The sequence below is a fragment of the Pyrus communis genome, chromosome 7 (genome assembly GCF_041283825.1).
Source record: "Pyrus communis isolate YQ-2024b chromosome 7, ASM4128382v1, whole genome shotgun sequence".
Taxonomy (NCBI): domain Eukaryota; kingdom Viridiplantae; phylum Streptophyta; class Magnoliopsida; order Rosales; family Rosaceae; genus Pyrus; species Pyrus communis.
Window position 1 is genome coordinate 29,108,859 of NC_142571.1, and position 23,650 is coordinate 29,132,508.

Consider the following 23,650-nt stretch of genomic DNA (forward strand, 5'->3'; position numbering starts at 1 on the left):
TAGAACACATCGTTCTAGTTAACTCAGCTAAATATACGTCTATTATGCTAAACTTAAATTGAGTTTGCGTCAACTTAATCAAGTTACTCACATATCATAAAAAGCAAATTAAATAATTAGATTGGAGTTGGATTCACGTCTCAACCAGCCGTCCGACAAAAATTACATCCTTTGTATGAATTCGTTTTTTTTTTTAACAACAAATAGTTTCTCCCTCGATTGGAAGGCAACTGTATATATTAATCCAATTGTATTCAAATTATTGGAGTCTTACATCATCATTTGTGACACAAAACGCACGAGACTCCACACGTCGAGCAATGGCATGACCAAACAAAATGGACAAAACGCGGTAGCTTCATGACGCAACAGCACACACACAATATGAATTAGGTTAACTATATGCATGGTTGAGTTGAGTCAGCATCACGAAACCTAGAGTTTGGAGTATGACCTCTATACAATACGTGGCCTCAAAATATGGGATGTATATCTGAGTAACTATAGTTACTATACTTTATTTCATGTCACAAACTTTTGCATAATTGAATGGGAAGAGTTCCGGTCAAAGCCGTATGACATTAAAATTTGATCAAACGGTTATAATTATTATAATTTTTAGAAGAGTTCTCTATTTGTAGCCGTTTGATCAAATTTCAACGATCTGGATCACTTAATTCTAAACCTTTGATAGAAGAGATCCGGATCTCTTCCCCCATTGAATCACACATAAACCCTATTTATTCGAAAAGGACGTGATTAAAATTCAAAATTGTTCAAACTCAATCACACTTTGATTTTATTTATGCTAAGCGATATTACTTACTCGAAATTAGAACAAATTGAGAGAAGTAGTTTAAATTGAAACACAATAAAGTTGGAAAAAAATAATATCATATCTACTTGATATGAACACGACTCATTCTTATTTTTTCTTTGAAATTATATATATATATATATATATATATATATATATACACTTTTTTATGTTTATTAGTTAGAGATGTCCGTTTTGCGTCGCAAACCTTGACGCAACGAAAAAATTGCTCGTTTGTGATCAAAGGCTACGGGTTCGAGTTGTAGAAACAGCGCTGTATAAGATAGAGATTCATCTTCCAACTCTCAAAAAGTAGAGAGTTTTATTGACTTGAGGTCGCCTTTTTTTATCAGTTGAAGATATTCCTGTGAGATTATTTTATGGAGGAGTATTGAATGTATTATTACAAGCTTTCTACGCGTGGGATGCATGTCCAATTTTCTACAAAAGCATACCTACCAAACACAAGCTCCTCCATCCTTCATTGATCTTTAACCAACATAAACCAAACCTAAATCTTGACCTTTTCGGGTGTCAATCTAGCTACTTAACGGATAAATAGGTTTTAGATTACTCATTAGAAAAATAGAAGTGGCCTCCAACTAAAATCAATTTGATGGCTTAGAAGAAGAAAAAGTTCCAATCAATTTTCCTAGTTAGTGAAAACATGATTACTTACGTTTACTATGGAGCAACTAGCTAGTTTGCAAGATGTTTATGTCGTATCTGACTAGATATAACTTTTTTTTTATTATCAATAAAACTCCCTTTGTACTGGTGAGATTTAAAAAACCTAAAAACTAGCTCGCAATATGCATGATGAGGCCTAACTCACAGTAATTCCTTGTAAGTTGTATATATATGAACGAACGTCTAAATCTAAAGTTAAGCTCTTCCCCAAAATGTTTCATGCATAAAACGTATAAATTAAATTCGAAGCAGTCCTTCCAAATATTCTCTTAATTTGCACATACAATTGTACGTTTTGTACGAGTTTGTTCGACAATAAATGTAACACTCATAAATAAACGAATGTTTTAAGATGATAGCTTCGAACTCTCTATCTCTTTAATAATAATATTTTTTAAACAAAATTAATAAATGGTCTAAAGATAAGTCTTCCCTCAGTCCTCATCGCATTTCATGCACAGTTAGAAGTAACATTTTTAAAAACGTCGGCGAAAGTGATAGCATATTTGATCATGGATGTGATAATCCATGAACTAACTTAACCTTTTGACCTATAAAATTGTAATCAAAAGGGCATCAGGCTAAATTTGACCTCAGGACAGCAGGTAATATGTAGTTTCAGGGCGGACTAAATTTAACCACATAAAGTAATAAAATATGAAGAGAAATAAAACACAATCATGCACCTTTGGACATAAAAAAAAAAATTTAACCCTAACATAGTATTTAAAATATTAAATTTTTAAAGACTAAAACGTAGTCAATGACCATAGGATTGCTACTTAGCACTACAGCGTAATGATATTCCTCTTCATTTGTAAGTGAGAGATTTTAGGTTCAATTTTCGCCAAAGGCGAATTTAAACCATATTATTGCTAGCTTATTGTGAGACTTAACCTACCCTTCTTTCTTAACGTAAATAATATTGTTTGTTCCAAAAATTAAAAAAAACATAGTCAAGGACTACTTTTACACTCTATGACCTTACGTGGCGTTAGAAAATGCAACCTTCACTACTCATTTAAATATTAAGTTGTGTACAACGAAAAAATGGTGGTCCAACGTCATGGTACGTAAGTGGAGCAAAATACACAAATGCCTTCTTTCTTCATTGCAAAATATTCACTCAGCAGATTGGCAAAACATACAAAGATATGCAAGTAGGCTGGCTGAGCCATGCATGTAACACAGTATTGATCACAAAAACACATTTAATTTATCTCTATCATTTTTTTTACACTGAAAATTTCGATCTAGTTATAAGCCCTTGTATGCTTTGATTCTCCTATCGATCTCCTTTTCCAACTCTTCTAGTCCTCCCACTTCTTCGAGTTCCTACAACCGCAAATTACACAGTATATAAAAAACAGACTTGAAATTAGTCAAGTTGTCAAAATCAATTTGTTTCTCCATCTGTACTCAAGTTTCGATATTAAAAAAAATATTTTCAAGTCAGGGACAAAGTTGATGACTAACCTTAGGTCCAAGAAACAAACCATATGGAACACCCTCGAACTTCTCCGAGTGGTGGAGCTGAGGGTCCAGAACATCCAAATCAAAACAAAATCTTGACGGTTACATTCAGTTTAACAGAAATTCATACTTAAATGCCTAATCATTTTATTAATCAATAATTATGGGCGCAAATTAATATGATAAGTATTATTTCATAGTGTGCGTTTATGTATGGGGGAGAGGATCCTCTCCGGATCTATTTTGTAGGGATCCTCACATCCTAACTGATTGCATCATACAATCAATTTTCGTTAGGTACTATTTATGTTTAATTTTAAATAAAAAAATCAAATAATTTATAACCGTATAATATACGATAAATAACTAAAATATGAAAATCCTAAAAATCTCCACAATTTGGATCCGAATGAGATCCAAATCCGTATGGGGTATAGTTCACCTGATGAGCTGCAGCAACCTTTCGCAAATAGGGCACGTCGGCTATCGGCCCCACTGGGAATCTTTTATGCACTAGGCCATCGTGGACAAACATATACGCCATCCCAAATACCGTAATTCCAAGGCCCTGTCGTTTCAAGTCAATATATTAACAGCAGAAATTAGATTAATTAATTTAATTAATTATGATTAAAATTAGAAATTGTTATTGGCACTTCAAAATTCACATTTTATATTCCAAATTTTCTATATTTAAAAAGAAAAATATATTTAAAATAAGATTTTTAAAGTGTTAATAACACTTCTCTTAAGATCGTTAATAGAACAGTAAACACATGTATTCATAAAGATGGAAGGAAGTGGGAGACTTACAGCACCAAAACAAAGGCCAGGAACAAGGCCTTTGTGGAAGAAACCATAACTGAGAAGGGCTATTGCCGGAACGGCGTTGATTATCGCAAACACGTCGTTAAGCTCGAACGGACCTTCTCTGGGTCGGTGGTGCGACTGCATTGAAGTTCATCGCGTAGTTTAAATTAGTTTAAAGTAGAATGTCGCTCGTATTAAAAACATATTCGTATCAACCATATCAAACACTGTCTGGTTGCTAAGAGGGAATTATTGGATCATCTTTCTCCGATGAAGAGGCGAAACATAATCAAATTGAATTTGCGACAGGTATTTGAAATCTTAGTAGAAGACTGGATTTGTTATTGCATGTTTGCTTCTCGAAAACAAAAGAAAATAGCAAAAATTCAATCTTTTGGGTTCCTAAGAAGTGAAAAGAAGCCAAATTTGAAGGTACAAACCTCGTGCATATGCCATAAGGTAGCGTGCCAAAGAGCTTTATGTGCCCATCTTGCCCAAAACTCCATTCCCACCTAGAAACATACAAAACCAAATTCAATTTAGCATTTTCCCCAATTGAGAAGTTGTCTTAGGACTACTTATGAATGAAGCACTTCTGCTTATAAGCGTTTCTGATATAACTGTATTATTTTTATCGGAAATCTAAATGATTCCTTGAGGACGCTTGAAAGTGCTTCTATAGAAAGCGCTTGCATGAACCAGAAGCAGTTTAAACTCTTGCTTGTAGCATAGAATATTGCTTTTGGTAAAAAAGAAGCGGTGAGTGAACTTACAGCAGCACCAACAGATAGAGCAAATGTACCCAGCATTTCAGACAATGGCACAGTCCCACCCTATGAACAAAATAAAATATATAAAAAATAATAATAATCTATGATTTTTTGTGGGATTTATAATTTTGAGAGCAGAGACAAATTTTAAAACTTGGAAATTTAAAAATTTACCTCCATTTGCCAGTAAAATCTGTAGTAAACAGCCATGACAGCCATGGAAGTAATCCCTAAGCTGGACATCACGGCAGCGACAAGATACGCGAACCTCTCCGATTTCTTCCTCGACAGCCTCTCCGCCACGCGAACCGACGGAATTACAATTGGGATCTGAGAATCGGCGGCTTCCGGGGATTTTCCGGCGGAATTGTCGAGGTTGGTTATCTGTTTTTGGTCCTCCATCACTACATAGACGGTGAAACAGAGTTTCCGGCGAGCCCTGTGGAGTGCTGACTTCTGGTGGCGGAGATTTGGGAAGAAGACGGTGGTGCGGTTGGGTTTTGGGAGGTGGTAGGAGGAGGAGTGGATTAGGCGGAAGGGGGTGGGGGTTGTGACGGCGAAGAGTCCGACCGCCATGGAAGTATACTTGTTGGTGGTGAGGTTGAGCGTTGAGATAGAGAGAGAGTTGAAGGTGGGTGGAAATGGAGTCAGGGGAGACCACAAGTTTCTGTCCCTCAAAACTTACAATACGCAACCAAAACGTCTTTAAATACTAGTCGAATGAAGAGATTTTTCAATGTGACTGACACACGAAATGGTAAGTAACGTGTTATTATACAAATAATGAGATATGAGTGTTAAAAAGTAAATAATTTAAAAAGTAAAATTTTTTCCCACTTACATAAAAACACATAATGTACTCTCCATATTTCCGTCACAATATAAAATTTCTCACTCAAATGGACAAAAGTCACAAAAACTTTTAAAGAAATGATGCCAGTCGGCCAAATTACTGCAAACCATTCACGCGGCCAAAATTAGTCAATTTAGTTTCCGAGATTAGTGTGATTACGACCTGATGTATGAAGTGTTGTAATATAAGTGATTAAACATTAAAAAATTAAACGTACCTCTAATTATGTCATAATATTTGGTATGCCATACTGTTTTCTCAATGGACTAAAAAATTTCTCATTTAGTAGGTAGTGAACAAGAGAAAAAGAGGAGTGTAAAATCTTACTAGTTAGTGAGTGATTTTATTTTTGTAATGAATGGGGTAGTATTTTCTCCAATTTATTATAATTTTCAAAATAGAAATCTGAACTGAAGTTTTATTATTTTTTTTAACACTACTTTAATTAGCTGACATAACTCACATATAAAATTAACAAAACACATGAAATATAAAAGGGAAACAAACAGTTTGAATATGGCATGCCACTTTGGTAATTTAGTGTGAACAAGAAGGGTGAGAATTAGAAAAGTGGGGATGCAAAAGAATGACATTTGTTAGGCAAGAGAAAAAACCTAACATAAAACAAATTTATCGGATCACGTCTCAATCTAATAAGATATTATTAAGCGTAAAATGATTATGCGCATAACAATACATTAATAGATAAAAAATACACCATAAAAATTAATCCGTTATATAAATTATTCTCCCTTCTCCGGGCAAGGTCTAAGAAATGTGAGGCTGATGGGCCACCGAAGGATTGCGAAGAAGAAGACAGCGAATCACAGCAACATGTTGATACAAAACGACACCGGGTTGGCCCTTTTTGGGGTTCCAGTTTGCTATCTGTTTGGATAATGCCACGTAGCAGTTTGCGTATTCACACGCTAACGGATCGAGCACATTTCGGGATTTTAATTGGCGGGGAATGTTGGGCTCAACGGGTAGGTAGGTACCGTGGCAAATTCCTAGTAGTCGAAGACCGACACGTGGACAATCTGCTGATAACGGGAGTCAATGGTCATTAATTTGTTTTGTCCGTAATTACGAGGAAGCAAAAAAAAAATAAAAACGTGCATGCATTAATTTCTGGCTGAAAAGGATACTTTTGGAAGGCCCATTAAGCCCAATGGGCCTCGCCAGAGAGGGAGGAAAATAGGGAGTGATGTTAACCGGGTCTTCAACTTTATGGTTTGCAAGTCGGGTTTATTTGCCCCGGTTTTAACTTGAATTAAAGCTTTCATTTCGCCCGTCCATTTTAATCTGACAGTTCTTATTATATCTCTTTTTTACTAATTAATAAAACACTAATTATCAATCAAAATCTTATGAAATTACAAGTTTAACCCTTTAATTAAAGCAGAAAATGAATAAGAAATATGAGGTAGAAATGTAATTTCACACAATCAAATTTTGCTATTTTTTTAAAACCTCACCTACATGTAATCATAATATATCTCTAATTAAAATATATATATTAAAAAAAAAAAAAAAAAAAAAAAAACTTCCCAGTCCCACATTTTCTATCACTCTCTTCCTCTCTCCTTCTATTTCAAAAACAAAAATAAAAAAATTTTCCCCACTTTGTGTATGCCTATACGCTAGTGTGTATATAATATAATATAAAATGTGTAATTAGTGATGTGCATTAGAGAAATTTTTTAACCCCATCGAATTGAGCCCAAAGGCCCAAAGAGCTTCAACTTTGGCACTGTATCTTTCTTCTCTTTAGATTAGCTACTTCCAAGGTTTTAAAAGGTTAGCGGCTTGCAAAGGCTTAGCACCCAGACGTTTATGCTATTTTTAAATTTTCATTGAAATTAACAAATGATATATAAATAAGTATCTAATTAATTTTTTTTTTTTTTAAAAGTACATAATTGTATTGAGATACATAAATTATAAAATAAATTGACATATATTATAAAGTATTAGCACATATTAAAACATGAGAAACTAGTACATAATATATGTTTATCCAAGTATTCAACAAGTTTCTTACAATTTATTGAAAATAAAAATGCAAATTGAAAGTTATCGATTTTCTGTCTAAGTGAGAGTCACAACCTAGCAAATTAAGTATAGGCCTCATTTCTTAATTTTCAAACGCCTACAATTAATCAAGACGATGATTAATCGTCTAGCAACTAACCATGTCCTAAACGAGGCTAAGCAAAAACGTGGCCTAAATGGAACTAAGCGGAAATTTTTGAGACGGTGATTGCTTTTAGCAAGGCCGTTTTCACAAGCGACCCACTTCCTTGAAAAACAACAAGCGAGTTAAAGTCATGTCCCTTATCTGTTTTAACCACTCAATGAACATAGAAGGGCTGTCCTAAAATCATGGCAAAAACCTCTCCACTAATGTCAACAATCTCAAATCATGGCAATTACACCTAATTCACGATTGACTATCTTCTTATTTACTTGACTATTGTAACTGCTAACTGATTATTCTTTTGTTAAATGACTTGTATTCTGTTACTTTTAAACAGTCAAAACTGTATTTAATACTTGTAAATTCTTTTTGTGAAATATATAAAATGATATATATTTCTCTTTACTCTATTTGTACAATACTACAGTATTCTTTGTATTCGATAAAGGATTGAAAGCTCTTTTTGGGGGACTTATAGAGGAGTCTTAGCTTCTTTTTGGATTTTTACAGCCATCAATAAGGATTGCCAATAACATGACTTGAGCGCGAAGGGATTCACGAATCAAACCAAGGTAAGATGAAGACACAAGGCACTAAGGCTACAAGACCCATACTTTTAAGGAAAGCTGAACTTTCCTTGCACGTAATGGTTTAATTTGTTCACTTACATGGATTGAATTCCCTTTAAGTCTAGGTATTAATTATGATGAGTTGAATATTTGGCATACCAAATACATACGGTAAATTTTCAAAAGGTGGTTAGTTATTATTTCGTATCCGTCCCTTCGGTCTTCATTCAGATATCTTACCATGTGTAGGAAATCCATTGCACCCCTATAAATAAACTTCCACATCCTTCCTCCTTGCACTACAACATTATTCAACAACTCCTCTTTTTTCAAACGATGGAGACCTCCTCAAAATTCCATGTAAGTTCTCTTGCTTTCCACCACTATTTCAATTACTTTTTTGTTAATTTGCTTGTTTTTTGGGTTCAATATTTAGTGATGTCATTTTTGTTTGTCAAATTTTAAAATAACGGGTCAATGATCCAACATCGATATTATTTCTAAATTAACTACCACCAGATGACCCAGTAGTTGGTGATGGATATTAGTCCTGTATTTGACACGGCAGGTCCAGAGTTTTGATTATCACCATTGGTGTGTCACATGATGGTGGTCAAAGAAGATTAAAATGACTTTGTGAGTCTAATTACAAATAAAATACATGGTTTTGTTGCTAATTACACTGTAGCCTTTTAGAAACAAAAACATTTATTTTATTTGTAATTTTTTTTTTATCAATCTTTCCGATATGGGACTTTCAAAATCATTCCCAGATGATTTTTTTTCTTTTTTTAAATATGATATTTTATTTTAATCTAATCTAAATTATTGGGAGGGGATGATCTAGCCAACGAGGGCTAGTTTGTTCCCGTATGTTTTGCTTAGAAGGCTAATTCCTTTTTTTCTGTTATTATTAACAAATTTATGTCGTTTTAAACAATTACAGGTTGCTTCTGCGATTATTGTTGCGCTGGGATTATTCTTCCTAACAGCGGCAGAATGTCGAAAACCGGTTTCGGGCACGATCAATTACTCGGCCATAAACTGTAGAAAACATAGTGCTCTTTTGACCGACTTTGGAGCCGTCGGAGACGGAAAAACTTCCAACACAAAGGCCTTCAAGGCTGCCGTTGGTCATCTAAGTCAGCTTGCATCTGACGGCGGAGCGCAGCTTATTGTGCCGCCGGGGAGGTGGCTCACCGGAAGCTTCAACCTCACTAGCCACTTTACCCTCTTCCTCCATAAGGATGCCGTGATTCTTGCAACTCAGGTTTGTATTTCTTCCCTTTTTTATGCAATATTTCTTCAGTTATTACCTTTTTTTGGTAGATATTTTGGGCTCGATCGTAATTGCAAGAAGTTATATATAACCGACGCATATTTATGGTGATTGGACAATCGCGTAATCAAATTTTTTTTTCGTGTATATTTATCAATTGGTCACTATTTCACTGAACTTATATTTTTGTCGTACTTTTGATGAACACAGGATGAGTCAGAGTGGCCTCATCTTCCAGTACTGCCTTCATATGGGAGAGGCAGAGATGCCCCCGGTGGAAGGTTCAGCAGTCTCGTCTTCGGAACAAACCTCACCGACGTTGTAATTACCGGTAACAACGGCACAATCGACGGCCAAGGTGCTTCTTGGTGGGCCAAGTTCAAACAAGGTCACTTGACCCTCACCCGACCATACATGATCGAGATCATGTACTCTAATCAGATTCAAATTTCTAATCTCACTTTGGTCAATTCCCCTTCGTGGTTTGTCCATCCCATATACAGCAGGTAATGTGCCCCTTGTTTTATAACTAATGCACGACGGTCGCATCAACATGTAATGGTACTCACGTGACAATGTGATGGCTGCTCTAAAAAATTTCTCGCACTATACATGCATATATAATATTAAGGAAAACTATTGAAAATGGTTTGAAAACTTCGAGTTTTAACGATAAGGACAAAATAAAGGGTAAAGTGAATAGTAACATGATTGACTTTCTAATGTAAAAATATGATTTTTCGTTAAAATGAACAGTACCAGGATCTTTTCATTAAAGGTCCCTATATATTATGTGTATTTGTCAATGTGCTTTAACATTAATCTGGGTTAAATTTTGCAGCAATATAACAATCCAAGGGCTCACAATCCTTGCACCAGTTGATTCTCCCAACACCGATGGGATTGACCCAGGTTCCTAATTTTTGCTACCGCTTAATTTGTTCTTGTTGTTGGTCATTAGTGCTTAATTGGGAAATAAACATGGTTAATAAGCTCTTAATCTCACCCTTTTTGCTTGCTTAATTTTCAGATTCTTGTTCACAAACAAGAATCGAAGACTGCTACATTGTCTCTGGAGATGACTGCATCGCAGTAAAGAGTGGATGGGATGAATACGGAATCAAAGTCGGAATCCCAACGGAGCACCTTGTGATAAGAAGGCTCACTTGCATTTCACCTGACAGTGCCACCATTGCCCTAGGTAGTGAAATGTCGGGTGGAATCCGCGACGTTAGAGCTGAGGACATCACAGCCATTGACACTCAATCGAGTGTGAGGATCAAAACTGCCGTAGGAAGAGGAGCTTATGTCAAAGACATTTATGTGAGAAGAATGACCTTGAAGACAATGAAGTATGTCTTTTGGATGACCGGCTCTTATGGATCGCACCCTGACCCCAGCTTTGATCCTAAAGCGTTGCCTGAGATTACAAACATCAACTACAAGCAGGTTGTGGCAGAAAATGTTACTTATTCCGCAAGGCTGGACGGAATCCCTAATGATCCTTTTAAGGGAATTTGCATTTCGAATGTGACCATCACACTAACTGAGAAGCCGAAAAAATTGCAATGGAACTGCACCAATGTTGAGGGAATCACAAGTAATGTGACCCCAAAGACGTGCGATTTGTTGCCCGAGCAGAAAGAAGTGGTTGATTGTGCTTTCCCTGAGGATAGGTTGGCGATCGAGGATGTTAAGTTGGTGACTTGCTCTGCAAGCACCCCCTTCTTCTGAGTGTATTAGATGGGAATTCTTATACTAAAAGAACATTGCAGTATGAACTTTAATAACCATAAAAAAAAGTTCGTTATTTCTCTTTCTGCAGACTATTTATGCTCCATCGTTTTACTAATTAATCACCACAAGCAAACAGTCTTAATTGGTGGAAAACTAAGAAAATTAACAATCTCAACTGCATAAAACGAATGTACAAGAAATCTCTGTTCTGTTAGGAAGATTTCCGATTATTCCATTTACCTTTGGATGAAAGTCCCGGATTGATGAATGTTATGTCTGGAGAGAGTTGCAGGATTATTCGTTTAACTTAAGCGGAGTTTCAGGATTACTGTTTTAACTTCAACACGATCTTCTTGTAGCGATTTTGCAGCTGCTTTGCACTTTTGTTTTTCTAGGGATCTGATCACCTGGTCTTGCTGAAGCTCTCTTCTCGGCAAATAGAACGAGAAGAAGTTTGTCTCTTAAGCCATTGATCCTTCTCATTGCAGAGAGAAAAAATGAAACATAATATATTCAAAAATTAGGCAGAAAATAAAGTTCGAATCTGCAAATTTGGGCTAATTGAAAGGAAATACTTGTTCTCAAATCGCAAAGCAGCAAGCCACGCAGCTCAAGCATGTGAATAACTTCTCCCAATCGAGGCCTATGTTCTGAATCGGGATCAACACAACGAAGAGCAACCAAAAGTACACTTTTGAGTTCCTCCGAAGATGGCTTCTCTGGCATTGGTCAACCACGCAAACAATTTTCTGTCCGGCAACCATGGACTCTAACCAGTCGACCAGATATGGCTGCAGTTGAGTAGTCATTATGTAAGTATCACACACTTGAACGAAAAAAAACAAACCCTTACATGTTTCGAAATTAAGAACTCATACTTAGACTGCGATCTGTAGGGCTCCTCCCCGTTATGATCTCCATTACGAGTACTCCAAAGCTATAAATATCGGATTTCTCAGTGAAATCACCAGTAGAAGCATATTCCGGAGCAATGTAACTGAACTTTCATGCAATTCAAGAACGATAAGAAAATCATCAACAACTAACAATTAATAATGTTCCAATAGTGAACATCAGCACTTTAGCAGGCATATGCATACGGATTTTTCCACAAACTAACCGTAATGATTCCATTGTATTGATTCCCCACTCAGGACTGTAGAGCTTAGCAAGGCCAAAATCGGAGACCTTAGGATCCCATTGGTGATCAAGCAGCACATTGCTAGATATTAGGCTTCTACGTAGGATTTTCGGTTCAATATCCTCGTGCAGGTAGTCCAATCTGCAAAAACATCACTTGAAATCATATGACCACAAGTTCGTGTGTTGAATAAAATCATTAGCTGACTAGTCCAAAGAGCATTCATGGAGCCAGTGGTGCAGACATTTGTTATCTACATATTCATGCACAAGCAATCTACTGCGAGGAAAATCAAATCATTAGCTGTCTTTCGAACATCTAAAATTGTGCCATGTCGAAAAATTCTCTTACCTGTACACTCTTTCGATGCGGTATCGAAGCAACTTGTCGAGATTTTTGTGCCTCACAATCGCTGCTGTGAAGTCCTCAACTTGGAATCTGTTGATTTATACAGAATATGTAGCATTCACCTTGACAATAATCACCGAAAATATATAGATTCGATAAACTTGAGTACCTGTCACTCACTAGCCTCTTCACTGCCGCGCAAGTATTATCGGACAGAATGCCATGATAAACAACTCCATAGTCCCCCTTGTCAATCAGATTTTGTTTGGAATGTCCATTCGCGGCAACCTCAAGCTCCTTGAGACTAAACTTGTTGCCCCCCCCCCCCCCCCCCAACACATCCTTAACCATTTGCGAGCGCACAGAAACCGGTCCCAACTCCATCACATTACCATTTCGGATTCTCCCACTAGCCTTATTGCATGACAACTGATCGGAAATCACACGCCCGTGCTGCTGCAGCTTCCCGCTGTTCATCTCAATCTCAGACATGTTTAGCGAGAGCAGCCTCTGCTCCAGGGACGAATTACAATAAACTTTGTGTGTGGTTTTGGAAACAATGGGATTGGGGAAACGAAAGTTGGATTTGGAGGGTTTTCGTCGACAGTAATAACTGTGAATAGAGTGATTAGAGTGATAACTGTGAATAGAGATATGAAGATGACAAGCAAATCCCATAATTTGACTCCGCAAAATAAGGTAAAATAATATGAAATGATGAAAAATATGTAACAAATGGTATAGGAATGACTTAGGTATTTATAGGAAAAAAAAATTCAAATTCCAAAGATAACCCGACCATAGTATGAGGTTGCTAGCTGGCGTCATGGTGATGCCAGATAGCCGTTGGCATTCAAATGGAATGAGCTGGAGGGCTGGCAAAATGTCAAGCTTGATATTCTGACGCTAGAGGGATAGGTTAGTTGGCTGGTTGGAAATGGCTAGCCTGCTAGCTTAATTTGCGGGTTTTGGTTTGGTGGAGCCCACAAACCCTTTGGCCTAATTTTCTGTTAAATATGATTTTCATGTCATTCCGAGTTATTTTTAGTCTATGACATTTTGACCGAGTTGGTTGGAAATGGCCTTAGATCTTATGGCGCGTTTACTAATCCGTAATCAAATTGAGAGGAATTGGATTAAGAGGGAATTGGATTGAGGAGGAATTGAAATGAGGTGGAATCAGAATCAAATTTCTGTTGAAGTTGTTTACTGAAACTCTATGGAATCGGAGTAGGAATGATGTTGAGTCCATATAAGTTGTTTACTAATTCACTTCAATCGGAATAAAAACTAGGTTGATTACTATATTACCCTTATATAAATAAATTATTTTCATACTAATTAATTAAATTAAATTCTTAATTAAATTTATATAATAAAATTATCTATATATAAATATATAAATAGGTTTTATTTATTTATTAAAAATGACATAATGAGTGTCAAATGAAGGGCAATGTTGGGATAATAAGAAACAAGTGAGGGCATAATAGGAATAAAAGATGCATTCATGATTCCCTTACCTTCAAGGAACTCAAATACCTCACAAAACTAGAGAATCTTGTTCCTCCAATTTCAGGAATTGGATTCCTTGTTTCATGTGGGCTTCACCACTTTTTTTATTCCTTAATATTTAGTAAACACCGAAATACTTCGTAATCGGAATTCAATTTCCTTTCCTTTTTCCGATTACCCTTACGTAAACGTGCCATTAAATAAGTGGGAGAGCCCACGATGACGTCACATAATTTTCACGGGTAGAGAAGGTTGCCGAACGGAGCAGAACATTCTCGATTCGAATTGATTAAACCCGACCAAACGACGCCGTAATAGCCATTAAACCCCTACGCTTCTTCCGGAAACGACATCGTTTTGAACCCCAACCATACGCGGGAGAATATGCAAGTCGAGAGAAGAGTAGAAGCATCCAGAATCATGGTCATCGTCCTCGTCCTTATAAAAGCCTCCTCACTCCCCATCCCCTAATCCAGCAGATAATCAGAGTTCACAGTCTCTATCTCAAACCCTCGATCGCGACGTTTCGATTTTCTTCCAAACAAGCTCAAATTTTCTCTCGCTTTCTCGCGTTTTCTCGGAGTAATTAATCGATCGATGGCGGACGTTCAAATGGGCGAGGCTGAGACCTTCGCCTTCCAGGCCGAGATCAACCAGCTTCTGAGTTTGATCATCAACACCTTTTACAGCAACAAGGAGATCTTCCTTCGCGAACTCATCAGCAATTCGTCTGATGTGAGTCTTCTCTTCTCCTCCCCCTCTCTCTCTTGCATGTCTTCGTTTTGATTCTCTCTAATTTGATCGATTTTTCTTCTCTAATTTTCGTATGAATTGCTGTATTTTGCGTTAAAAGCCCCTGATTTTTACAGATTAATCGCTATGTTTTGTGTTCAATGATCTTGTTTCTACACTGAAATCTGTTTCGGCGATAGTGCATGACCAGAAATTTGTAGGATTTTGGAAATGATGGAATTTGGTTGTATCTTTGTAGGCTTTGGATAAAATTCGATTTGAGAGCCTTACAGACAAAAGCAAGCTCGATGCTCAGCCGGAGCTTTTCATCAGGATTGTGCCTGACAAGGTCAACAAAACCGTCTCCATCATCGACAGTGGTATTGGCATGACCAAAGCAGGTAAATGTTTGTGTAAATTTCATTTCTTTTAGTTCACTAATTGATCTGTTTGTCTTCCGAGAAAATCTTAGAAAATTGATTCGCATAGATATTTTTGTTAGTAAAAGTTGCATCTTGTATTTAAGCTTACTCCCCTGTTTAAAACTATTGTATTTGTAATTGCTTAAAATTGCCCAAAAATCAAAATATTGGTTATGGAATGCTTAATTATGCTTGGTGTTTTGTTAATTAAAAGTTGTGATCGTGACTTAGTCGTCTATGCTTATGTTAATAAGCTGTGAATCTGATGGTAATTGGTTTCTGTAGATTTGGTGAACAACTTGGGTACAATTGCAAGGTCTGGAACCAAAGAGTTCATGGAGGCATTGCAAGCCGGAGCCGATGTCAGCATGATTGGGCAGTTCGGTGTCGGTTTCTACTCGGCCTATCTTGTTGCCGAGAAGGTTATTGTGACCACCAAGCACAACGACGATGAGCAATACATCTGGGAGTCACAGGCCGGTGGTTCCTTCACTGTCACAAGGGATGTCAGTGGCGAACAGCTCGGCAGAGGCACCAAGATCACCCTCTTCCTCAAGGAGGATCAGGTAAAGAACCAAGCTAATTGATTAAGTATTTCCTTTATATGATTAAAGAGAAAAATTAGGTACTAATTTTTGGTTGTTGTGACCAGTTGGAGTATTTGGACGAGAGGAGGATCAAGGACCTTGTGAAGAAGCACTCTGAGTTCATCAGCTATCCAATCTATCTCTGGACTGAGAAGACTACCGAGAAGGAAATCAGCGATGACGAAGAAGAGGAAACCAAGAAGGAAGAGGAAGGAGATGTTGAGGAGGTTGATGAGGACAAGGATAAGAAATCGAAGAAGAAAAAGATCAAGGAGGTTTCTCACGAGTGGCAGCTCATCAACAAGCAGAAACCCATCTGGCTCCGAAAGCCCGAAGAAATCACCAAGGAGGAGTACGCTGCCTTCTACAAGAGCTTGACCAATGACTGGGAGGAGCACCTTGCTGTCAAGCATTTCTCAGTCGAAGGCCAGCTCGAGTTCAAGGCCATCCTCTTTGTTCCAAAGAGGGCTCCTTTCGATCTTTTCGACACTAGGAAGAAGATGAACAACATTAAGCTCTATGTCAGGAGGGTGTTCATCATGGACAACTGCGAGGAGCTGATTCCAGAGTATCTTGGTTTCGTGAAGGGTGTCGTCGATTCGGATGATTTGCCTCTCAACATCTCTCGTGAGACGCTGCAACAGAACAAGATTTTGAAGGTGATCAGGAAGAACCTTGTGAAGAAGTGCATCGAGATGTTCAATGAGATTGCTGAGAACAAAGAGGATTACACTAAGTTCTATGAAGCCTTCTCCAAGAATTTGAAATTGGGCATCCATGAGGACAGCCAGAACAGGGCGAAATTGGCCGACCTCCTCCGCTACCACTCCACCAAGAGCGGCGATGAGCTCACCAGCCTGAAGGACTACGTGACCAGAATGAAGGAGGGTCAGAAGGATATTTACTACATCACCGGTGAATCGAGGAAGGCGGTGGAGAATTCCCCGTTCTTGGAGCGGCTGAAGAAGAAGGGATATGAAGTTCTTTACATGGTGGACGCCATAGACGAATATGCCGTCGGGCAATTGAAGGAATACGACGGCAAGAAGCTGGTGTCTGCTACCAAGGAGGGTCTCAAGCTCGACGATGAGACGGAGGAAGAGAAGAAGGCCAAAGAGGAGAAAAAGAAGTCATTCGAGAACCTCTGCAAGACAATGAAGGACATTTTGGGCGACAGGGTCGAGAAAGTGGTGGTCTCCGACAGAATAGTCGACTCTCCCTGCTGCTTGGTGACGGGAGAATACGGGTGGACCGCCAACATGGAGAGGATCATGAAGGCGCAGGCGCTGAGGGACAGCAGCATGAGCTCCTACATGTCGAGCAAGAAGACGATGGAGATCAATCCCGACAATGGAATCATGGAGGAGCTGAGGAAGAGGGCGGAGGCTGACAAGAATGACAAGTCTGTGAAGGACCTTGTGCTGCTGCTGTTCGAGACTGCTCTGCTCACTTCCGGCTTCAGCCTGGATGACCCCAACACTTTTGCGGCGAGAATTCACCGGATGTTGAAGCTGGGGCTGAGCATTGAAGAGGAGGAGACCGCCGGCGATGATGATGACATGCCTGCTTTGGAGGAAGACGCTGCTGAGGAGAGCAAGATGGAGGAGGTGGACTAATGAGATTAGGTTTGAGTATGTGGATGTTTCGGGTATTTGTCGCGATCTTGTCGGTGGGAGGTTGTCGCCGTGGTGTGACAATCACCGTCTTTATTTTGTGTCTTCTGTTAGTTTTGAGTCTGTAAAAATAATGGTGGTGAATTCCGGATCTCTGTTATATATTTAATATGAATTTGAGTCTCATATTTCATATTTATTGTGCAGGCGTACTGTTAACGTAGTGTTAATATGTATTTGTCGAATTGATTTGAGTAATAATTATTCAATTCGACAGTTAAAAATTAAGATTTGAGAAGATAAAAAATAAACTTGAGCGTCTGTTGAATCTTTCCATTTGAGAGTTAGAAATTTGACTTGAGCATCCGTTGAATTTTTCGATTTGAGAGTTAAAAATTTGATTCATTCTTCGATTTGAGAGTTTAAAATTTGATTCATTCAATTTGATTCAAGAAATAATAAAAAAATAGAGTATAAATATAAAAAATTAAGATAAGAAAAACTCGATTGTTAAAGATAATAAAAGTGTGAAAAGTAAAACAAGATGTTTACTACTCTTTAAAAATAAGGGTAGGAATTGTTAAAGATTGGGTAGAGTGAAAACTAAAATTGGGTGTTTTAACACTTGAAAAATAGGGGTGAAATTTAGATTAAAACCGAGCTTTTGGACATCAGCTTACGCACAGATTTTACCAATCTGTAAGGATGCTGCCCGAGTTGCAAGGGCTTACGGCGCGATAATACGCATAAAGAAACCCGATATCATAGTATACAGAAATTCAAACACCCCACAGTTTCAAGAGGAATTCAAACAGGCACGCAAATACCGCACCAGCATCACATAGTCAACAACTAAAAACTTAAATACAACAGGATGTACAAGATAAACTTGAACTATACAAAATTCCATTACCTTTATCTTGATATATACAACCACATCAGAATGCCATACCAGTTGACTTGCTTTGTGGTCGTTGAGCTTGCTACACATACAACGCGGTATCATGACAAGTCAATACCTAGATGAAACCTGATGCTTCTACTAATTGAGGTCTTCCCCAACAATTCATCTGCTGGATGCCAACACCGGGTGGGCAAAGATTAGATTCGAAATTCAAGCACTGCCAACGGGATGAGAAGAAAGCGTTGAAGTTCCAGAACAACCACTTAAGCAACTTTCTCATGTTGATCGTCGCAAAGGGTTTTAGTTGCATCACTGAGATTCCCTGTATCCGCATCCATCTTGTAGGATGAAAGCAACTGTCTCTGGATCCAATTTAAAAGTTCATCAATATACTTGCTTTTACGACATCATCAACTAAACAAACTATAGCTAAGAGCGAATCAGAGGTTAGTGAAATGGAAACTTACATGATCCTCAAATTCGGGATTGGTCAAATTCATGGACAGGTTTCTCATCAACAGTAACACCTGAAGAGGAGTGAAAGAATAATAATAAGATCACAACCATGTCATTATCAATTACAAAAAAAATTGGAAACCTTTACGAGGCAGTAATAATGCTCAAGATTAAGCGGTAACTTCTTCACGAACACTAGTTTAGATAACAAACAAATATATAGACTACAATCATAACTTAAAACTGATGGCACGTGAGGTCATAAAGGAGAAAAGAGTACCGTTTCAACATCTATCGGATCCATCTTCTTCAGATTCTGAAGATGACCTGTAACATTAGGGTCAAAGACGCTGCCAATGAATCCGTATACTTGAGTAAAGTCGGGAAGAACTGCAAGAAACAATTAGGTATTAAATTCATGGAAGAAAGCTTTTTTCTAGCTATAAATTACAATCAATATCTCAGGCCACAACACAAAACAGGTGACATACAAATTCAAAAGTTGCAAGTGTGCCTTGCTAATACAAATCCAGATTCTTTACTGGTTCGAATTGTGACATGCCGTGTGTAGACTTATCCAGATAAGAAAGAGAGTACATAAATAGTGCAATTCCTCATGTATGACACATACCCTATGCTCAACAAAAATGGAAATCAAGGCAATGATGACAAAGACATGAATTTTTCCACTGTTTACAACAGAACAAATGAAGGAAAAGTGCATATGGCTGTGTTTACCTCCTAAAAGTTTTGATATGTTGAGTACCCAATTACATGTCAAAACAGAAAACCCATGTGCACATACAAGAACGAAATTCCATGTTCTTGCCACAATTCATCCCACCTCAAGGTGAAAAGGAGTTCAAATTCAATATCAAAGAATTAGAATCATTATGTGACTATACTTGTCGGGTGAGAAAAAAATGCAAGCAGGAAGACTGAAACCTCACCTCTCAATGCATGGCTATGGTTCACTTGATCAGTTGTTCCACCAACTGGTTGAGCTTTGGGGGTGCTTTCTGTGGTACTGCAACTGTTGTTTGGCACAGTTGGCCCTGAAACAACTACAACATGAAAAAGAGATGCAATTAAATCATCAAGTTTGCAAACAACAACATTATTAAAGACTGAGAACAAGTCATTGTGATGAATATTTAACTTATTTAATAGTCGCACCTTTGGATTCATGAGATGGATTGGCTGTTTGCACAGAACCATTAGGCCAGGAAGGGGCCACAGGGCCGGGGATGGGACTCATAAGCATTGATGATGAATCTGGCCTTTGATTAAACCCAGATTCAAGTAAAGCAGATGAAGACTGACAGGACCAAGATACCGGCGGAAGTGCCAGAGCTGGAAAACAAAGCACATATGAGTAAGGGTTGAATGACTTTGTCATATGAAAAATATGATTCACAAAACTGAAACTATCCTTACCATTTTTTGAAGCTTTTTGAGGATACGGGTGAGCAGCTTTCCTTTTTGGCCTAGGGGGAGGTAGATGCTCGCTCGTCCCATTCTTTTGAACCTTCAGAAAATACTTCTGTGCATGACTACGTATCTGAGAAAGGAATCCTTCTTATGAGTAAGGGAATTCATTATTTTCTAATCTATAAATTTGTAGATGTAAGACTAAACCAAAAGCATAAGTTGGTTATAGTTGGAACTCAAGCAGTTATTCCTCTTTGCATCCAAAACTATAGAATGACTAAAGAAAATTAACCTGTATGACCGTCTTTGACCCAATGAAAGCTTCAATCTTTTTCCAATCGCGATCGAAGCTGAATACAACAGAGGGAACATGAACAAAATTAGGGAAACACCCCAAAATTTATAACAAAATTGACTTAAACTCAAATGGGCTCAGCATCATAACAAATAATAATCCAAATTATTGTTGAGAAAATGAATTGCCACTAAAATCCTACTCTTTTCCCAAATTATTATTAAGAAGTTTAATGAGAAAACTTCTCTATTTTCTTTCTTTCCTACTAAAATCCTACTCTTTTTCCTCTAAAGCCGTCTCTTTCTCAACAACCAAACAAGTCCTTACAAATTTTAAAACACAAACCCCCAAAATTTATACCATTTCTTTTTCCACATTTTAAAACCCTATTCAACACTAAATCCTACCACATTCCTGATTCCTGAAACTTCTCGTTTTTTCTTCCTTCCCTAAATTTTCTCAGCAACCAAACAAATCATACAAATTTTCGAAACACAACAAAAACTCTATCATTCCTTTTCCCACATTTTAAAATCAATTTAAAACTAAAAATCTTACTCCTTTTCCACAATTTTCTCCCTTTTATTTCATTCCTAAATTCTCTCAGCAACCAAACAAATCCTTACAAAATTCAACACACACATAACATCTACACCGTTTATTTCACCACATTTCAAAACCCAATTCAGAACTACAACTCCCCCCGCACCCCAGAAATTCATACACGCAGAATTGAAGAATTTAGAGAAATGTGAAGCTAATTAAAAGCATAAAATAATAATAAAAATGAAGAGAAATGACAATTACAGTTGGAGGGCTTCGAGGAACTTGTCGTGCTCCGGCTCACTCCAGCTCTCTCTGGACTTGGTAATTGTGTAGGGCTTCCGAATCTTCTTGCTCAGATCCTCCGCCGAAGACGACGTCGTCGACGTCGTCGCAGTGACCGAGGCGAACGGCCCGAGTCCGGGCAACGGCATGCCGTTGTCGTTCGGATCCAAGTACAAGCCCTCTGGCGGGTTCGGGTTTTTGGATACCATAAATTGCGGAAGAGTCGGATTCCCTTTCTTATTTTTCTTTTTATTGAAAGAGCGAAAGGAACTGCGGCTCTTCCGGAGGCGGCGGAAATTTTATATAAGGACATGGGGATTGTTCCACGCGGCGGAGATTTTGGGGTGTGCAGAGCTGGCCAATAGTTGCTTGCCACGTTTAAGGGTCCCGTGGCATTGACTGATTTGTTTTTTTTTAATTGATGATGCAAGGAAATTTTGAGTGAATTAGGAATTATCTTAAGATTGAGATTTTATATAGATTCTTTGTCCTCTTATATTTTTAGCACTATATTTTATAATAGCATATAAATTGATGTTAAATTAGGAAGTGACATAAAGTTTATGAAGAGTCACATTTTGAAAAAATCACCTTAGTTTTTTCAAATTTGGAAACAAGCTAATAACGGTTTAGTTAGATGGTTAAAGACTTTAGCTTCATTTTAAAGATTTCTTGAAAATCCCTCTTAATTCTTGACCATCGAAACGCATGAACAGATGTCGAAATAGAATTAAGAAACATGCCTAATTAGTGACCAAGCTACGAAGAGGACATGAGGTAAGTAGAGCACCTCACAAAAGGAGGACGACATGATGAACATGGCTGGCAAATTGGTTTTGATCATTCAATCATAATTCAATTGACATTAGTTAAGCGTAGCGAAACCAAAGCAACGATCTTTTTTTTTTTTTTTTATTGTATAATCTACAGTAAAATAGAGGGGGTGGGTTTAGCCTAACAATGAGTTAATAATAATATGGTTCGAATTCTTCTTTGATGAGAATCGAACCTAAAACCTCTCAATTATAAATAAATAAGAATATCACTATATTGTAATACTAAATGACATCAACGATCTTAAATTTATGAAAAAAAATTTTACACATATTTTATTTTAATCGTTGAATTGAAAAAAAATAATAAAAAATCAAATATAAAGGCACGCAAAAGATTTTTTAAAAAAAAACGCAGAAATCACTCCCATCAAAAAACAGAACTTTGTTCCCATCCACCAAAATTAATTTTATACGTTGGGTCGTGGTAACGGTGGACTTGTGTGAGCCAAGAACTAGTACTTCATCACCTCTCAATTTTTACCAGCCAACCAACACTCAAAAGGACAACAGAAGAGTGTGGATCGTGGAGAAAATGATTTGATTTGATTAGGGTTTGCAAATTAGGGACCCGAATGATGCAGACACATGGTCTTTAGACTGGAAAAATCTATGGTCCATTCCCTCTCCATGTATTATTTGAATGAATGGCCGCACACTAGGCCACATGATATTTCCATCACCTTTGCTTTTCATGCCACTTTGTTTAATCATTTTTTCTTTTTGTAACCTTTAGCAATTTTTCTTTTATAGAATGATTCAAAAACATTTGGTTAATTTTGATATAAAAATAAATAAAAAAATTTACAAATGTCTCAATCCGAAACGCTATCGCAATCTTACAAAAATTACTTTGTAGTGTGACGAGTAACCAACCAACGTTGTTTGGGGTCTAAAATGGTGTCATCCTCATTATCCTCTTCCTCAAACATAAATCTCATGCTTCTCTAACTTTCTTCCTCTCTCTCCCTCCACTGATCCCAGACCAAAGTCCTCCTCAAAGCTCACAAGCAACGGATTGCCGAACTTCATAGGAGCCACTAGCTTCAAATCAACCCTGATGAAAAAAATTAAAGTAAAAACATTGGATAGGTCCTTGAGCCTATGAAAAATCTTGAAAATCACAAGCATAACATAAAATTTTTGTGCGTAAAAAAAATGTCAGGATGGGCCTAGGACCATCTTGGTCCATTCAGAGCTATGCCCCTGTAAATCTATACAACGGTAAAATCTTGCATATAACTTGTACCTCTTATTTTTTTGCTGAAATTGGCATATGAAATGTGATGTTTACATTATGAAGTGGCTTTGTAGCTGGTTTTTTAAACGAGGATAAATCTTTGCCTC

The 23,650-nt window shown here is 37.5% G+C and overlaps 4 protein-coding genes and 1 pseudogene across 6 annotated transcripts; 2 read left to right on the plus strand and 3 right to left on the minus strand.

Annotated features, from left to right (window-relative positions):
* Nucleotides 1-2,595: 2,595 nt before the first annotated feature.
* Nucleotides 2,596-5,251, minus strand: LOC137734713 (beta-carotene hydroxylase 2, chloroplastic). 2 transcript variants are annotated; one of them, XM_068473978.2, is made up of 7 exons: nt 4,735-5,251; nt 4,564-4,623; nt 4,231-4,302; nt 3,794-3,928; nt 3,423-3,548; nt 2,984-3,040; nt 2,596-2,842 (listed from the first exon to the last, which is right to left on the minus strand). In XM_068473978.2, exons 1-7 carry the CDS (start codon nt 5,134-5,136, stop codon nt 2,765-2,767), a joined length of 930 nt encoding a protein of 309 aa, XP_068330079.2. In that variant the 5' UTR covers nt 5,137-5,251; the 3' UTR covers nt 2,596-2,764. The 2 variants fall into 2 exon arrangements, with proteins under 2 accessions (XP_068330079.2, XP_088553107.1); XM_088696981.1 differs by lacking the exon at nt 2,984-3,040.
* Nucleotides 5,252-8,340: 3,089 nt separating this feature from the next.
* Nucleotides 8,341-11,277, plus strand: LOC137735282 (putative polygalacturonase). The gene is made up of 5 exons (XM_068474696.2): nt 8,341-8,542; nt 9,129-9,452; nt 9,672-9,967; nt 10,303-10,373; nt 10,492-11,277. Exons 1-5 carry the CDS (start codon nt 8,519-8,521, stop codon nt 11,193-11,195), a joined length of 1,419 nt encoding a protein of 472 aa, XP_068330797.2. The 5' UTR covers nt 8,341-8,518; the 3' UTR covers nt 11,196-11,277.
* A 382-nt stretch (nt 11,278-11,659) lies between these two features.
* LOC137734546 (putative serine/threonine-protein kinase At1g01540) lies at nt 11,660-13,489 on the minus strand (annotated as a pseudogene).
* A 990-nt stretch (nt 13,490-14,479) lies between these two features.
* On the plus strand, nt 14,480-17,755 carry LOC137733806 (heat shock protein 83). Its single transcript, XM_068472995.2, has 4 exons — nt 14,480-14,937; nt 15,194-15,335; nt 15,642-15,922; nt 16,009-17,755. The coding sequence occupies exons 1-4, from the start codon at nt 14,800-14,802 to the stop codon at nt 17,557-17,559; spliced, it is 2,112 nt and encodes a 703-aa protein (XP_068329096.1). The 5' UTR covers nt 14,480-14,799; the 3' UTR covers nt 17,560-17,755.
* Nucleotides 17,756-18,303: 548 nt separating this feature from the next.
* Nucleotides 18,304-21,859, minus strand: LOC137734674 (Homeodomain-like superfamily protein). Of its 2 annotated transcripts, none has more exons than XM_068473938.2 (8): nt 21,450-21,859; nt 20,640-20,697; nt 20,354-20,477; nt 20,093-20,269; nt 19,867-19,980; nt 19,197-19,306; nt 18,928-18,987; nt 18,304-18,822 (listed from the first exon to the last, which is right to left on the minus strand). In XM_068473938.2, the coding sequence occupies exons 1-8, from the start codon at nt 21,677-21,679 to the stop codon at nt 18,724-18,726; spliced, it is 972 nt and encodes a 323-aa protein (XP_068330039.1). In that variant the 5' UTR covers nt 21,680-21,859; the 3' UTR covers nt 18,304-18,723. The 2 variants fall into 2 exon arrangements, with proteins under 2 accessions (XP_068330039.1, XP_068330041.1); XM_068473940.2 differs by having other exon boundaries at nt 19,867-19,971; nt 21,450-21,752.
* Nucleotides 21,860-23,650: the final 1,791 nt, after the last annotated feature.